The sequence below is a fragment of the Camelina sativa genome, chromosome 9 (assembly GCF_030686135.1).
Source record: "Camelina sativa cultivar CO46 ecotype springtype chromosome 9, ASM3068613v1".
NCBI lineage: Eukaryota > Viridiplantae > Streptophyta > Magnoliopsida > Brassicales > Brassicaceae > Camelina > Camelina sativa.
Window position 1 is genome coordinate 40,532,731 of NC_141888.1, and position 15,584 is coordinate 40,548,314.

The 15,584-nt window shown below is 39.8% G+C and overlaps 6 protein-coding genes and 1 long non-coding RNA gene across 8 annotated transcripts in view; 3 read left to right on the plus strand and 4 right to left on the minus strand.

Annotated features, from left to right (window-relative positions):
* Positions 1-812: 812 nt before the first annotated feature.
* LOC104714190 (photosystem II 10 kDa polypeptide, chloroplastic-like) lies at positions 813-1,694 on the plus strand. Its single transcript, XM_010431473.3, has 4 exons — positions 813-1,033; positions 1,112-1,170; positions 1,262-1,317; positions 1,416-1,694. The coding sequence occupies exons 1-4, from the start codon at positions 871-873 to the stop codon at positions 1,561-1,563; spliced, it is 426 nt and encodes a 141-aa protein (XP_010429775.1). The 5' UTR covers positions 813-870; the 3' UTR covers positions 1,564-1,694.
* On the minus strand, positions 1,667-5,897 carry LOC104714189 (DNA repair protein recA homolog 1, chloroplastic). Of its 2 annotated transcripts, none has more exons than XM_087466138.1 (14): positions 5,243-5,897; positions 4,493-5,126; positions 3,986-4,077; positions 3,745-3,820; positions 3,586-3,648; positions 3,380-3,509; positions 3,196-3,281; positions 2,981-3,106; positions 2,760-2,864; positions 2,628-2,684; positions 2,474-2,536; positions 2,313-2,389; positions 2,130-2,202; positions 1,667-1,994 (listed from the first exon to the last, which is right to left on the minus strand). In XM_087466138.1, the coding sequence occupies exons 2-14, from the start codon at positions 4,736-4,738 to the stop codon at positions 1,875-1,877; spliced, it is 1,314 nt and encodes a 437-aa protein (XP_087322264.1). In that variant the 5' UTR covers positions 4,739-5,126; positions 5,243-5,897; the 3' UTR covers positions 1,667-1,874. The 2 variants fall into 2 exon arrangements, with proteins under 2 accessions (XP_087322264.1, XP_087322263.1); XM_087466137.1 differs by having other exon boundaries at positions 4,493-5,171; positions 5,243-5,882.
* A 213-nt stretch (positions 5,898-6,110) lies between these two features.
* LOC104714191 (uncharacterized) lies at positions 6,111-7,941 on the plus strand. Its single transcript, XM_010431474.2, has one exon. The coding sequence runs from the start codon at positions 6,472-6,474 to the stop codon at positions 7,681-7,683; it is 1,212 nt and encodes a 403-aa protein (XP_010429776.1). The 5' UTR covers positions 6,111-6,471; the 3' UTR covers positions 7,684-7,941.
* Positions 7,942-9,603: 1,662 nt separating this feature from the next.
* LOC104714192 (uncharacterized) lies at positions 9,604-10,532 on the minus strand. The gene is made up of 3 exons (XM_010431477.3): positions 10,318-10,532; positions 9,982-10,161; positions 9,604-9,872 (listed from the first exon to the last, which is right to left on the minus strand). The coding sequence occupies exons 1-3, from the start codon at positions 10,499-10,501 to the stop codon at positions 9,841-9,843; spliced, it is 396 nt and encodes a 131-aa protein (XP_010429779.1). The 5' UTR covers positions 10,502-10,532; the 3' UTR covers positions 9,604-9,840.
* On the plus strand, positions 10,533-11,398 carry LOC109126284 (uncharacterized). The gene is made up of 2 exons (XR_002033330.2): positions 10,533-10,736; positions 11,231-11,398. It is a non-coding gene; the product is annotated as an uncharacterized LOC109126284 (long non-coding RNA).
* Positions 11,399-11,492: 94 nt separating this feature from the next.
* On the minus strand, positions 11,493-13,621 carry LOC104714193 (pentatricopeptide repeat-containing protein At1g79080, chloroplastic). Its single transcript, XM_010431478.3, has one exon. It carries the CDS (start codon positions 13,399-13,401, stop codon positions 11,659-11,661), a length of 1,743 nt encoding a protein of 580 aa, XP_010429780.1. The 5' UTR covers positions 13,402-13,621; the 3' UTR covers positions 11,493-11,658.
* Positions 13,622-13,719: 98 nt separating this feature from the next.
* LOC104714194 (protein PAT1 homolog) overlaps positions 13,720-15,584 on the minus strand; it is a 4,453-nt gene continuing 2,588 nt past the window's right edge. Inside the window, exon 5 of the mRNA XM_010431479.3 lies at positions 13,720-15,584. This exon is cut by the window's right edge and continues 603 nt beyond it. Within this exon, the coding sequence (XP_010429781.1) occupies positions 14,131-15,584 (1,454 nt within the window). The 3' untranslated portion in view covers positions 13,720-14,130.

Consider the following 15,584-nt stretch of genomic DNA (forward strand, 5'->3'; position numbering starts at 1 on the left):
TTTGGGGTCTACATTATATCCACTGGAAGGAGTCATGTGGCGAACAAATGTTTTATATAAATTTGTGGTGGGTGATATATATGATTGGAATACATGGAAATGGTAGCTTGCTTGTACCCTTACTCACTCTCATTTGAATATTTTAGTAGTCTTATAATATTGGTTTGGCATCACGACTTAGACGTGTAACTAACACATCGACTGATCAACAAATAGTTATTAATACAAACGACTTTGATTTGTAGTAATATACTCTAGTTGATAGTTTTTTTAATGACTTGAGTAGAAAGAATATGCAGAGCAAACATTGACCAAATCCTTATATCATCCCCCTATTAGTAAATGACAGACAAATGAGTCCAAGTTTGTTTGATGTTTCCAGTTATGGAAAAGCCATAATTAAAGGTCCGTTAAGACATTTACTAATCCGTCAAACAGCAGCGAGCAATTAGAAACGCTGTATCTAATCACTAGCGTTTCTAATCGCTGATTAGAGTACGAATTCGCGTTTCAATTTCCACGCTTCCCAATTGGGTCTGCTTTGAACTAGTGGGCCTGTTTTAAGTAAACTATAATCTATAGGGGCCATCATAATAATGATTTAAAACATTGAAAATCCGACGTGGCATTATGAAGCGAAGTGAAAAAACTAAACCTGATCTGACGGATCTGCGTAACCAGTTGTAGATAACGTTAGTAAGGAAGATATCCCGACCAAAGCCACACAACCTTCGCCACGTGTCATAACCACAATCACTTATCGGATCACCGCTCTCTCATATTTGAAGCCGCACAAGCAAGATGCACCACTTGACTTGGGTGAGAGATTGAGAAGTTTGATCATCTTGTGAGAGAATCAACCAATCAATAATGGCTGCTGCTTCAGTAATGTTTTCATCGGTGACCTTGAAACCAGCTGGTTTCACCGTGGAGAAGACCTCGGCTAGAGGCTTACCCTCGCTCACAAGAGCTCGTCCCTCCTTCAAAATCGTCGCCAGTGGAGTCAAGAAGATCAAGACCGACAAGCCCTTTGGTTAGTACTAGTATACACAGATGTTACCGTTCATGTATAGCTTATATATACCCGCTAAATCGATGTGTGTGTGTGTAGGAATTAACGGCAGCATGGACTTGAGGGACGGCGTCGACGCCTCCGGGAGGAAGGGCAAGGTTGGTTAATACATCTAAACCACGACGTCGTTTTATATATTTTTGTATGTTACTTGGTGAATCCTCTTTAACGGATGTCGTTTGAACGCAGGGTTACGGTGTTTACAAATACGTCGACAAGTATGGAGCTAACGTCGATGGATACAGGTGAATAATAATCTCCCATACAACACTTTTAGATAAGAACCATGGAATAACTTTGTAGTAGTAGTAAGATGATGATGATTTTAAATTTTGGGTTGCAGTCCTATTTACAACGAGAACGAGTGGTCAGCGAGTGGTGACGTGTACAAGGGAGGAGTCACCGGATTGGCAATTTGGGCTGTTACTCTCGCCGGTATCCTCGCCGGAGGAGCTCTTCTTGTGTACAACACCAGTGCTTTGGCTCAGTAAAATCTTAAGTTGTTGTTAGCGGCATGTGTACTCATGTTCTATAAATGTTTCTGTGTTGTCTTCTCTTCTCTTAAATGTTGTAAAACTCAGAAATACTTTTGAATTTATAAAAGACTTCTAGTGTTTATATATATATTCATCTTCCTGTGATTCCCATCCTCCAATTTTCGAAGATTTTGTTGCACAAGAATGATCTTCGATTCAACATATATATTGGTACAGAACCATTTGGTGTCATCATGAAACAAGAGATGAACATGATTTGGAAGATCTTGGTCTAAAATGTATTAGATCCCTAAGTCTTGGCTAAGTCATTGAAATTCGTCAAGCGAGTCTTCTTCTTCTTCATGATGCGAAGCCGGGGAAGAGCTGCTCCTCACCAAAGGAGTTGATCGATGAACTTCTCCATCTAACATCAATAATCTCACTTTCTGCAACACCATTCCAAAAACAGATAGCATAAAGAGAACGAAATAATGCAAAAAGCTTACATTTCACATTTGTTACAAGGGAAGGAATTTGCAATCTTCGGAGATTGGTTAAGATTAAGAATAGAGGAAGCAAACCTTCTCAATTTCTTCTTGAAGAGAAGGGTTTTCCCTTAAGTGTTGCAGTGCTTTCTCTCTTCCTTGCCCGAGCCTGAAACAATGACCCCAAACACAAAACCATATCGAATACACTCTATCGACTTCTGTCACATAATCAAAAGTCTTAAAAGGATTTCAGAGTTGTCACTGTAGAATACAAACCTTTGGTCTTCATAGCTGTACCAAGAACCTTTCTTCACCACAACCTCCATTATTTCAGCACAATCAAGAACGCATCCCTACAATTTAGGTTTTAGTTAAAAAAACATAATCAACAACAATGATTATTCGTTGTCAGAGACTGGTCATCCACAGACGCATACCAGTTTACTGACTCCTTCCCCAAACATAATCTCAAACTCTGCTTGCCTATACGGCCTTGACACCTGCAAAATAGTCAATGAATAGGCACAAAATCACTTTAATGTCTAAAATAAGTTGACATGCACTAAGGACATGTTTAGCCTTAATACGAACCTTGCTTTTCTGCACTCTTACACGAGCTCGAAGACCAATATCTTCATCCCCTTTGCTCTTTGAATTAGAAATGAGTTTAGTTCAAAATGACATAGAAATACAATGCAAAGTTAATAGAACAATTATGCTTACAGATTTGATCTTCCCAGCAGAACGAATTTCTAGCCGGACTGATGCAAAGAACTTCAACGCAATGCCTCCACTTGTCACCTCCGGATTCCCATAGTACACGCCAATCTTAATAGCATAAGAGATTAGCACTGTTAGCTCGAGAACACAACATGCTTATACATGAAATCAATTTCATCAAAATGGATAACATAAAGGGTGAGTGGGTTAGTCATAATTTTCACCTTGTATCTTATTTGGTTTAGGAAAATAAGCGTACAACCAGCTTTAGAGGCGTTTCCTGACATTTTACGAAGAGCTTGACTCATAAGACGAGCTTGCAAACCCATTTGCTGCATTCCAATCTCACCCTAAGTACGGAACAGGGGAGGAAACAAATTAACCTCAGGGAATTTCAAACAATAAAGAAAGTAGATGTTCGAAAGAGATGATATCATACTTCAATCTCAGCTCGTGGAGTAAGTGCTGAAACAGAATCAACACAAATAAGGTCAACCGCACCTGAGCGACACATACGGTCTGCAGCTGTGAGATTAATAATAATAATAAGAACATATTAGTTTCGCAAATACATACTTTACATGGCAATTACTAAAACGATACGAGAATTTAGAATGTTTTACTTTCTAAAGCCATTTCGCCATTGTCTGGCTGGCACACTATCAAGTTCTCTACATCAACACCTAATGCTTTAGAGTACGTTGGATCAAAGGCATGCTCTGCATCCACAAGCATTGCATTGCCTCCAAGCTTCTGCACAATTAGCAAATAATGTTTAAGCGACATACTTTCTGGTATAAAAATCGAATTGTCTGGTCGGAGTATATACCTGCACTTCAGCAATAGCATGGAGTGCTAGCGTGGTCTTGCCACTACTTTCTGGTCCATATATCTGCAGTATCAAATTTCAAATAGAGGAAAAACTGAGACCAGCGTCACACATTCTATTATCAGAACTCTGCAACATATCTCTAAGCAAGATCAATACCTCAACTACACGACCCTTCGGCAGGCCTCCACCTAAGGCAAGATCAAGAGTTAATATACCACTCGGAAAAGTTTCCCTGCAATACAGCAAGCAGACCAACATTACACAATCATCTTATATTTTCGTAAAGTCAAAAAAATCACATGGTGTAATTAAGATGTCTAGTGCCATGATATTGGACTCGTTCCATCACAACACTCTTGAGTAGAGGAAAGTAACACAATAAGTAAGAGAATCTCACACTAGTGCTCCACCAGCACTCCCCAATCTTGTAACACTTCCTTTACCAAATGAGCTGTTGATGTCATTCATAGCTGCCTCTAACGCCTTTTGCTGTAAACAAGCCACGAAAAACGAAAGTGAGTGAGACAAAGAACTCAAACAAGATAGGACCCCAGAACAAGAAAAATATGTATGAGAGCAAAAAGAAGAGAAGACGCAGAGCAATGTAACCCCAAAAGAAGCGCAAGAAACAGCTACATGATAGATGAAACTAATCAAAAATCTTTCTTTTAACCCATAAACAAGCGAAGAAGATACTAACTATAAGACACAGTCTCCGAGCCACTGTAGCAAATTGAGAATTCCAGCTCAAAATGAATTACAAGTCTAATACATAGTATAACCAAAGCCAATCCCATGAATTAATGGAGATCCAGATATGCTTAGGTTCAGTTATGGGAGACGTATTGTTGTTAAGAGTAAATCAAATAAAGAAAAAGAGAGAGAGGGAGAAAGATGAAATTACACGGTCGAGGAAGCGGGAATCGGCGTCGGGAGATAAAGCGCCGTTGATTCTATCATCGAATTCAGAACTGACGTTTTGGTTGAGTTTCCTCGCGGCGTTGACGGTGACCTGAGAATAGAGGCGGCGGGAGTAGGAAGAAGAGAGACGGAGCGGCGGCGAATACGAACATGGCGTGAATGGGTGGAGCGGAGTAAGAGGAGTGAGGCAAGGATTTAGCTTCAGAGACAATTCTAGGCATGATTCCATTTTTCTGGGTTTAAGCAAAAGAATCGAAAAGACGAGTCGAAGAAGAAGAACCTCATATGTGGTATTTTCGAATTTTAAATTAAATAATTAATTTAACATATTTTTTTTTTCTTAACTTTATTATTGTAATAAATCTGAAAGAATAAAAAATATATTCCATCCATATCTAAAATATGCTGAGAGTATGTATCAAATCACAAAGGATTCAATTTTACTAAGAAGAAAATACGAGTTTGGCTCTTCAATTCTTAAGCTTCTGCTGAAAACAAAAAGGTCTTGTTCTTGATAATTTTAGGAGACTAGGACAAAGCTGTTCATCTATCATTTCATTACTAGTTGTTTTGGCTCACCATAGCTGCAATATTGTACTCTCTTGTCATCATTTTTCCTGAAGCTCGATGATAATGCAAAATCAAAAGGGCATTGAAATTGGCTACACCAGAAGAGGAATGAATGAGAGACACATGAACTGGAATTGAGAAAGTGATGAAACAAACTATGTACCTTCATGTTATTCCCTTTAATCTTCATGTGGTTTGCAACAACAACAACAAAAAACAACTGTTGATGGGGGGGGGGGGGGGGGGTCATGTGCAAATGATCATATCGGCAAGCAAAAGGACAGTGATCAAACTCAAATTTAGTCTACAGTCCATCCTAATATAGACACAACACCAGATATAGAGAGACAAACACTCTTACACACACACGCATTGCACCACTCAATAATCATACATGTATATAATAGAGAAAGAGAGAGAGCGAAACACAGAAGCTAAGCTACCCCATAACTAGAAGAACATTAAAGACAGTGTAGTATGTCGTCTTTGAAATCAGAAAAGATCTTAAAGCTACACAAATGAAAATGAATGATGGTATGGTAGTAGTAGATCATCAATACACTACAAAGACAGAAATCAGATACTAGCTAGTATCTCTCTTTGACGATCGTAGTAGATTAAGATAAATAAAGAACCCTAAAACAAAAGAAGAGAAAGTAGCTTGAGTTGTGATCTTTAATATCTCCGATGAAAGATATCTCAGATTTTTTCCGGCTTATCACCCCGTGGTATCTTATCCAAAATCTTGATCAAACAAACAGCTTATCGCTAGCTGTCTCAATGACCTCTAAAATTTTATTGATAATCAAAAGAACCCCTTGTATCACGTGACCTATGCATATATATATTTATTATTTCTCACTTTTTCCAACCTCCAAACCTTTTTTAATTATTTTTGTACTAGTATTTTTTTTAAAAAGTTTTGTATCCCCCAAAATTCATAAGATAGAAAACTTTTTGGAATATTCCAGAGAGAGATCAATTAAACAAAGACTATTTCAGATTAGATAAATTAAACTAACCTGTGGAATTAGCCGTTTGAGAATCATTTTGATCCGAGAGGCTCCGGCTCCAACAGAACAGTGCGAAATACCGTAAACAACCCGGATAGAAGAAGAAGGGTGAGATGCACGCGCCACCTGGGGGGTCGTTTTAAATAAACTGTTGGCTTGGCAAACCCCTCTCTCTCATCGTGGCCCCCTCTAGTTAGTAGTAGTAGTAGTAAGTCAGTCCTCCTCCCCCAAAAACAAACTCCACAACGCTCCAAACAAACCATTGTCACTCACTCTTCCATAAACCCCCTTCTCTCTCTTCTCTTCTTCTCTCTCTGGTTTTGGATCTGGCCGTGACGGCGATAAGTTTTTTTTTTTTTTTGGTGCATGAACGAGGGTGATGATGGCTTCGGCATGTGTAAACAATGTTAGTGTTTCTCAGGAGTTTCCTACTACTTACGGATGTTTCAATCCACGAGCTTCTTTCAGCCGCGAAGACTCTGGATCCGCCGCATCTGACACTCAGAAGAAGAAGCAGATTCCGCCGGAGGATCAAGTAGCTGGCGATTTCGAGTTTAGGTTGGAGGAGGATCCTGTCGGAATGCTCCCCGCTGACGAGCTTTTCTCCGACGGTAAACTCCTCACGAAACAGCACCACCAGCAACAGACGACGGTTGAGATCGGCGGCAAATGCAGCAGGACGGAGATGGATCATAATAATAATATCATCTCCGGTGGTGGTGGCGGCGATAATTGCTCTTTTTCTCCAAAGGCACCACGGTGTTCGAGTAGGTGGAGAGACTTGTTAGGTCTCAAACGATTCTCTCACAACACCAGCAAAGCTCCGACGACTACGACTACTACGACGTCGAATCCGAGATCGTCTACTTCTTCCTTGAAGCAATTCTTGCATCGGAGCTCTAGATCGTCGTCTTCTTCCGGATCCTCTTCTTCTTCTTCTTCAGATGCTTCGTTGCTCATGAGCCTTCCTCTTCTCAAAGATTCCGATTGCGAATCTCTCTCCTTATCCTCTTCTCGTATGTCTCTCTCCTCCTCCTCCTCCGGCCACGACCACGAAGATCTCCCTAGACTCTCTCTCGATGCAGAGCGACATAATAATCTCAACCACAACCACAACATCACCGCGAATCCATTTGCTCCCGCTCGTAGCCTAAACCCAAACCCACCGAGAATGAGGTTAGTGAACCATTCATCAGCAGGAACCGGAGGAGGGAGAGTAGGACGCAGCCCAATGCGACGTTCAGGTGGAGGAGGAGGAGAAACAACAACAACATCTCACAGAGGAGTCTCTGTAGACAGTCCAAGACTAAACTCATCAGGTAAAATCGTGTTCCAGAGCCTGGAACGAAGCTCGAGCAGTCCAAGCAGCTTCAACGGTGGAACGAGCGGGTATCGACACAGAGGAATGGAGAGATCGTACAGCTCAAACGTTAGGGTAACACCAGTTTTAAACGTTCCGGTTTGTTCAATCAGAGGTGGTTCAGTTGTCTTCGGTCAGTTTTTCACAAACGGCAACAACAACAACAACAGCAACAACAGAGCTTCTTTGTCTCATATCAATAAAGGTCGTAACTCAACGGATCGAATCTAAATTAACCCGGACATTTTTCAGAAATTAGGGAATAATTCATCAACATGGTTACAACAACGACACAATCTTCTTGATGCAATGCAACAGTAGCTAGCTAGTAGTAGTAGTAATCATCTTTTTTTTTTTTTTTGGGTTTGTTACTTACAACAAATCTTATTATTATGATTATTATTAACAGAGTTTTTTTTTAATGATATTAGAAAATCCAATTTGTGTGTGTATGTACTGTAAATAAAGAATCGGTGTGTCATTGGGTAATTGTTCTTGAGGGGTTTTTCTAGGGTTCATTCATTTGACATTAGGACACACAAAAAAAATGGAATTGGAATCTCCTAATTGTTGCTTCTTTTGCTTTGGGGGTGGGGGTTGAGAGAGAGTGAGGTTGACGCGTAAAAGGAATGCGCGTGGGTCAGAGGAAGACAGATACTTTTTTCACTCATATGCTCTGTGTGTATTTGCGCTCTCCCCACGTTGGAGCTTATCTAAGCTGTCTCTTTCATGTGATATTTTTTATTTTTTTTTGTTTAGATTGTAAATTTTTTTTTCTTTTTCCAATAGTTTTATTTTGTCGTTTTCTGAGTTTCGGAAATGATGCAGGGTTCAGAGACTTTAACCACACATTTCTTTCTTTATTTATTGTTTTGTTGTTTTGTTAATCAAAAAGGAAGGTTCGTTTAAGCATATTAATGTTGGATCTCTTTTATATCGGTCTTCTGTTTGTTGTTTGAACTTTGAACGGTTGAACCATATCACATGTTTTTGTGTCAGGATTTTCACGAACTATTATTATGAATTATGGTACGTGAGATGTACGAAAGATTTACACATAGACTATTATAATAGTTATTATTAAGAGTCTTGCAATAAAAATGATAGAATGGACAAGCAAGAGAGATTGTACAAGTACAAGACTCGTAATAAGCTTCTTTCACCTGTCTCTATCCTCTCTGTTCTTGTGTGTACTTTAGCTTCTTCTCTCTTTGGTCCCCTTTCTCCTCCTCTCATCATACTCTCACTTAAAACAACCCTTAGTTAACAGCATTTTTGTGGTGTATAATTCTAATCGAATTCCATTTTGAGGAAAAAGTGAATATATCCGTCTTGAAAGTTACATCTATGCTGCGACTAGAGTATGCTAAGTTGCAACTAATGATTTGTAAAGTAGCGAAAAAAAGAGATAAAAGTAAGCTAGTTTTGTTGGTGTTTAAAGACAAAAACTTTTGGCAGAGTTCCCGAAATGTTTAGGTTTGTGTGTTTTTCGTATGGGATGTACTACTAGTTACTACTCACAAGCGGACCAGTTAGATTTCTGGTCAGAGGCTCGGTCTTCTATACTTTTTCATTACTACAAGTAATTTTACATTTGTTTTTCCTTTTCTATCATCATTAACTTTTATTATTAACACCCCCCTTACAAGACACACACACCCTCCATCACAATCGTCACATAATAATAATGAAAAACATGGTCGTTATAGAAAGAAGATAGTAAGTGTGGTTAACCAACCAACGAAAGAAATTTTGTGGCCCATACGAGAAAAAGCTTTGTAATCAATAGAGAGAGAGATGTAAAATAATCTAAAAGGAACTACTAGAAAAGAAAGCCTAGGAGATCCAATCATATAGGCTTCAATCACGTGACTAGCACAGAAGACACGTGACTCTCTGTTAACACACACACAATATCTATACGGTGGCATCCTCCTCCTATCGATTTTGTCGTCAACCCACGTGACAAGATTTTTATAAAAAAAAACACTAGGATATTTATTTTCTGTAAAGCTTTTTACCAACAAAATCGATTTTTTTAAAAGAAATAAGCAACCCGACATATTCACTTAAAAATTCTGTTTTACATGATTGGGTCGATGGACCCTGGTTCATCATCGAATTAGAGTTTGTAACGATACAAACAAAAGAAAGCAAAAAAAAATATATTTTATTACTACTATAGTAAAACAAAACAAATAAAAATGGAAAATTGGGCTATTCGAAATTAAAAATAAAACTGATATAAGAAAAGCCCACTAGAGAAGCCCGATAATTTCAAAACGATGAGCAAACTTGTACATTACATAGAGACACTTTCATATAAATAAAAAAAAACTCATCACCTCTTTGAATCTCTCTGCTACCAAACCCGAAGCAGTAGTAAGCTCATAATGTAGTAGTTTCCGAGGATGTTTTGTCTGCGTTAAGAAAAACAGAGTGAGATAAAATAATGAACCAACCAGTAGTAGTAGTACTATAGATATAATGAAGACGATGGATGATGTAGTGAAATTAAATTAATTTGACCTAGGGTGGTGGTGGTGGTGGTGGGGTTGGCAGAGAGCATGTGATCGATGTTATCGATACGCCTTTGAATAGATTTAAGGACAAGATTAAGAGACGAAACTCTTTGTTTGACGCTTGTGATTCTCGATGCCTGTTGTACTATCAACGGCAACGGAGCGTTCTCCAGCAATTGATCTAGCTCTGTTTTTAATTAATAATAAGTATTCCAAGAAATCATCAATTTGTATAAAAAACACTTTATCCAATCGAAACAATTGAATTGATTTTGTGAAACATTCGGATTTCACGAATCGATTTGGTTCAAGACACGGACCGACCGGGGTTTAAGTTTAGTACCTTGGACTAAGCGATCGAGAGAAGCGGAGAGTTTGTCTTGGCTATTGAGCGCATCGAGAGATATAGAGTCAAAATCTTTGATGACCGACTCCAGCATCGCTGATAAGCCTCTAGCCATTGCTTCTCCTCCTCCTTCTACGGCGGTGGAGCTTGTAGTCATCGCCGATTCTGGTTGCTGCTCCATTTTCCGGCGAGGTTAAGATTTTTGTTTGGGTACTTTTAAGATCTTTTTTTATTAAGTTAAAAAGGAAGTTCAGAAAGGATAAATGACGGAAATATCCCTGAGAAGTTGGATTATTTTCAATTAAAAGATTTTTATTTTTAGGGCTTTCAATAGTTTTTGTATATATTTGCTTGTTTTAACAACGCCCTACTCTTTCTCTGATTCGATCCACAGCGACAAGAAGATGAGAGCCAAGGTTTGTCTTTTTTTTTTTTTTTTTTTTCTTCTTCTAAATCTTTCGTTACTATTCGGTAGGTTGCCTAAAGTGATTTGATCTGTTAGCGTGTATATCTTGCTGTGACTATGCTCTGTTGATCTTTTGAGTATTCTTAGGAATTTGTATCTTGCTGTGTATAGTGAATCACTCTAGTGAGATTGGAACCTTGCCTAGATGTAGGTAGCACACCAAATCTTTTTTCTTTTGGATTGGATTGTGATTTGTATTCATGGGAGACAATGTTGGGATTTTAATCAATTTCGGTTATTGTTCAATTATCTGGCTGGAAATGGTTGAGATTTTGGTTTATAACAGTTGAATTTGGAGTTTCCCAACCTTGATCCGTACTAATATGCAAATTTTTATGGTTGATTCACTCTTTTGGTCAATGTAGAAAGCCAATTCTACTTCCTAATTCTATGTGCATAATTTGGTTTTAATAATAAACCGGTTTTTGCTACTTTGATTTGCAGTGGAAGAAGAAGCGCATGAGGAGGCTTAAGAGGAAGAGACGAAAGATGAGACAGCGATCTAAGTAGACATCATCATCAGACTCTGTTTCTTGCTTCTCTCAAACATTAGTCCCTCTTTTTGTTTCCCATTTAAGTTTTTAAGATTTTAATGAAAGATCATTTCAGACTTTCCTGCTTCTTCAACATCTTACTCCCACTCCTATATATATGTCACTATTAAGCTTTTAGGCTTCTTTCTCTTCATTTAGTTTGGAGTCGGATCTTTCATCTGTTAAATACTTCTTATTGATCTGTGGTTCTACAACTGAAAGCTTACATAAATCATAGTCCTCATAAAAATGTTACGAACAGTGAATAAAAATGTATACTAAAAAGTTTTATAAAGAAAAAAAAAAGAGCCTCATGGTTGTTGTTCTTCTCCTAAACCATCAATCTAAATTGAACTGCATCACAATCCTATCTACTGCATTCTGTCCCATAACCTTACGCGATCGAAGCTCCTCAAGAACTTCCTTGGCCAGCTCCAATTCATCCTCATGAGCTATCCCTTCTACGATGATCGCATACGTTGTCTCATTCGGCATTCTCTTCTTCTCAACCATCATCTCAAACACCTCCATTGCCAAATCTGTCCTCCTTGTCTTGCACAACCCTAGTATCATCGCGTTAAAGTTATCTACTGAAGGTTTATATTTCTCACTCTCCTCCATTATCGACAGCACCTCCATCGCTCCTGTATACATCCCTTCCAGACATAGCCCTCTGATCAGAGACGAGTAGGTGTGCGAATCAGGATCAAACCCGCACCTAGTCATCTCGTACAAGAGCTGAAACGCTGCAAAGGTGTTACCTTTCCTGCACAGGCTCGTGATCACGCTCTTGTAGAAATCGTGCGTACAACATTTCTGCTTGTTGCTTAAGCTCTGTATTATGTAGAAAGCTTCCTGCACCTTATTGTTATGCTCACATAAAGAACCTATGGCGTTGTAAGTTCCTTCGTTTGGTCTACAACGCCTGTAAATCATCTCATCTAGACATTTCACCACAAGATCAACCTTCCCTTCCTTGCACAGACGCGCTATAACCGGGTTGTAGCTCGTGGCAGTGACTCTAAACTGATGATTTCCTATACTCATCTCCTTCAAAACTTCCATTGCCTGCTCTGTTCTTCCATGGAAAGCTAACGAATTGATCAGTATGTTATAGGTAACCACAGAAGGAGCTCGATCTCCACCGTCCATCTCAGCCAAGAGAGAATTTGCTTCCTCCCATCTCCCATCACAGCACAAACACCTCAACAAAATGTTATAGCTAACAACATTAGCCTTAAACCCTTTAGCAGGTAACTCCCTAAAGAGCTTCATCGCATCATCTGTTCTCCCTTCCTTAGAGAAACCAGTCAAGAGCACATTATAGCTAACCAAATTGGGTTCACCGCCTTTGGCAATGATCTCATCCAAGAGCTTGACAGCTTGGTCAGTGCCTCGCTCTTTATAAGCAGCCTCAAGCAAGAAGGAATAAGTAAAAGCATTAGGAGCTAAACCTTTCTGCATCAACCTCTCAACAAACTGCAAGCTTTGGTTCAAGCTTCCGAGCATACAAAGACCACGAACCAAGGCATTGTAAGTAACGGTATTTGAAGGGTAACCATGATCCTCCATCTTCTCAACGAGCTGCATCGCGTAACCAACGTTACCTTTCTTACAAAGCTGGTTAACTAGGTAAGTGTAAGCAGAGGCATCGGGTATAATCCCAGAGCTAACCATAAGCTCAATGACACGAATGGCTTTCTTCAATCTATTAGCTTTGCAGAGATCGTACAAGAGCTGAGTAGAATGAGCTACATTGGGTTTACGCCCTTGCGTGACTAAACATTCGAGATGAGAGAAGGAATCACTCAAACTCGGCTCGTCGCTTCTCGGGTCATCAGGAAAGGACCCGGAACTGGAATCGGGTTTCCAACTGGATCCGGTAATGGTAAAGGCGGAGTCTTTAGGGGATAACGTAACATGGGTGGAAGCTAAAACCCTAGCGACACCTTTATTGACAGAGGAGAAGTGGAGGAAACTGGTGGGGATGTGGGAAACAAAACCTAGGGCTTTTCTCGGCATCGAAGATTCCGGTGATGGATTCGCCGCCATGGATAAGACTGAGTTTAATAGAGTCGACATGGCTGCTTATATAATCAATCGGACAGCAATCAGAAAACTGAAAGATAAGAAATGGAAGAAGATTTCAGAACCCAGACAAGGGCAAGGATCATTATGTACTTTTTCCCACTCTAATCTGAAATCAAATTTGGTCGAAAGCTTCTTCTCTTCTCTTTTTTTCTTGTGTTCTTTTTTTTTTTTTTACATCTGAAAGGTTCTCTCTTTTCCTCCGCCTCTGTTTGTTTATCCATCCACGCGACCAAACCTTCGCGTAGACAACACGCTCTTTGACTAATAAGCGAAAGCTCCAGCGTGGGAAGATGATGATGATACGAAGAATGAAGAACAAATGAATTCATTACTAAAGAGTATAATGATAACTCGAAATGTTTATTTGGTAAAACAGAGAACGAGGAAACAAGGAAAGAGAATTATCAAGAACCATTAACAAGGTTTCAAAACACAAAAGAGAGATCAACTAAGCGAAAGACAGAAACACAAACAAAAACATCGGCTAAAAGAGGAGTTTTGCAAAGCTAAAAGACTTTTTCTCTGTACAGAGAGACCAAACTTTTTCTCTGCTGCTTTTTTTTCACCTATAAGACACAAAAACAGTCTTTGTCCATTTGAAGCACGAATAGAAACTTTGATACCATTCTCACTTCTTGCGGGTATCTGCATGATCTTCTGCTTCATATACAGACTTCCCGATACAGAATCTTCATTTTTACTGCTTCAATCTTGATACTATCAACCTAATAAGACTGGCTCGGTTTTCTGGCTTCCGTGCATAGACCCTTTGATAAACTCCAATAGTATTCTCTTCTGCTGCTCATCAATGTGTGGGAAACTTGCACGTAGAAGCTCAATTGGCATTTCGCGGGAAATGGCTTGTGTAGCTGCATCAGATATCTCCGCTGCAAAATGCGGTGGCAATTGTGAATTCAAACTCTGCATGATGCTCTCGTATTTGCTTATGCAGTACTTCATCACCAGATTAAAGAACTCGTTAAAGGAAGCGCGCCATAGAGCCATGACTGCGTTGTTGAAATTATTTGCCCTGATAAGTTCGGCAGCTCTGTCCAGTATTGATTTCAGTACCGTGGAAGCTCCGTCTCCAACAGGGCTGCCTAAGGGACGGAGCGGTGGCTGCTCAGAAGAACAAGACACCGCTGCTAGACACACGCTTACCGATCCTAACTCCATGTTGTTAATGCACAAGTTTATAACTTTCGCAAGCTTGCTTGTGGTTTTGATGATATCGGCGTCAGATGAGAGGACTCCAAACAATGATCTTAAATGACGGAAAATGGCCATGCAGACTATCCGCATTAGGTCGCTGCCAGGGAAAATAAGCTGAAGATACCTTGTGAGTAGTTTCCGACCCTTTGGAAGAGAGACAATCCTTAGAAAGAGAAAATCATCATGAGACCGGCTTTCCCCATTCTTGGCTAGGGGATCAGCGAGCTGAAGTGAATCTGCGAGGCTATCCAACAAAGATTGCCGTCTTTGTTTCAACTGGTGTCCTCCGTCCGGGAGTTGGTTAAACTCTAAGTAACGATCTATATCATCAACTTCAAGGAGGAGACAAAGACCATCCTCTATGTACACTCTAGCTGCAAGCATCGGTTCTTGATCAAGGGGCTTATCGGTAGCTTTATGCTCCGCATTACCAGATTTAGTTGAATTTGGAGGGTCCATTTCAAGAAGTGGACGAGGCCTGCGGATTGAAGAGAAAGGAACCCTACCAAGAGCATCAACCTGAAGAAAAGCATGGGGCTCGTTGTTTGACCGTGCACGCTGTTGGAGGTCCCTCAAATGATTTGGACAAAAATGATGTTTCAATTTTGCACCAGCAGTTTTCTTAGCAAGACAGGCTTGATGATAGTAATCATCAACGTAAGGATCATTGCTGTGTGTAGCAACAAGCTGCATTCTCAGTATATTCTCTATCTCATCAGCTGACATATATTTAGACCGGAACGGAGGCCACCCACTATATCTTCTCTGAACGCCACCATCATAACCTTGTTGGTGAAAACGCATGTTCTGTCTGTTCCCATGACCTGATCCTGGTCTTGCTTCCCTTGGATCAACAAACCCAAGGGCTCCATCATAATTTCCAGAGGATGATGATCGAGAGAGATGGGAGTTAAACAACTGAGGCTGTCCTCCAGGCATATGCCCAAGAGGAGGCTGCATCG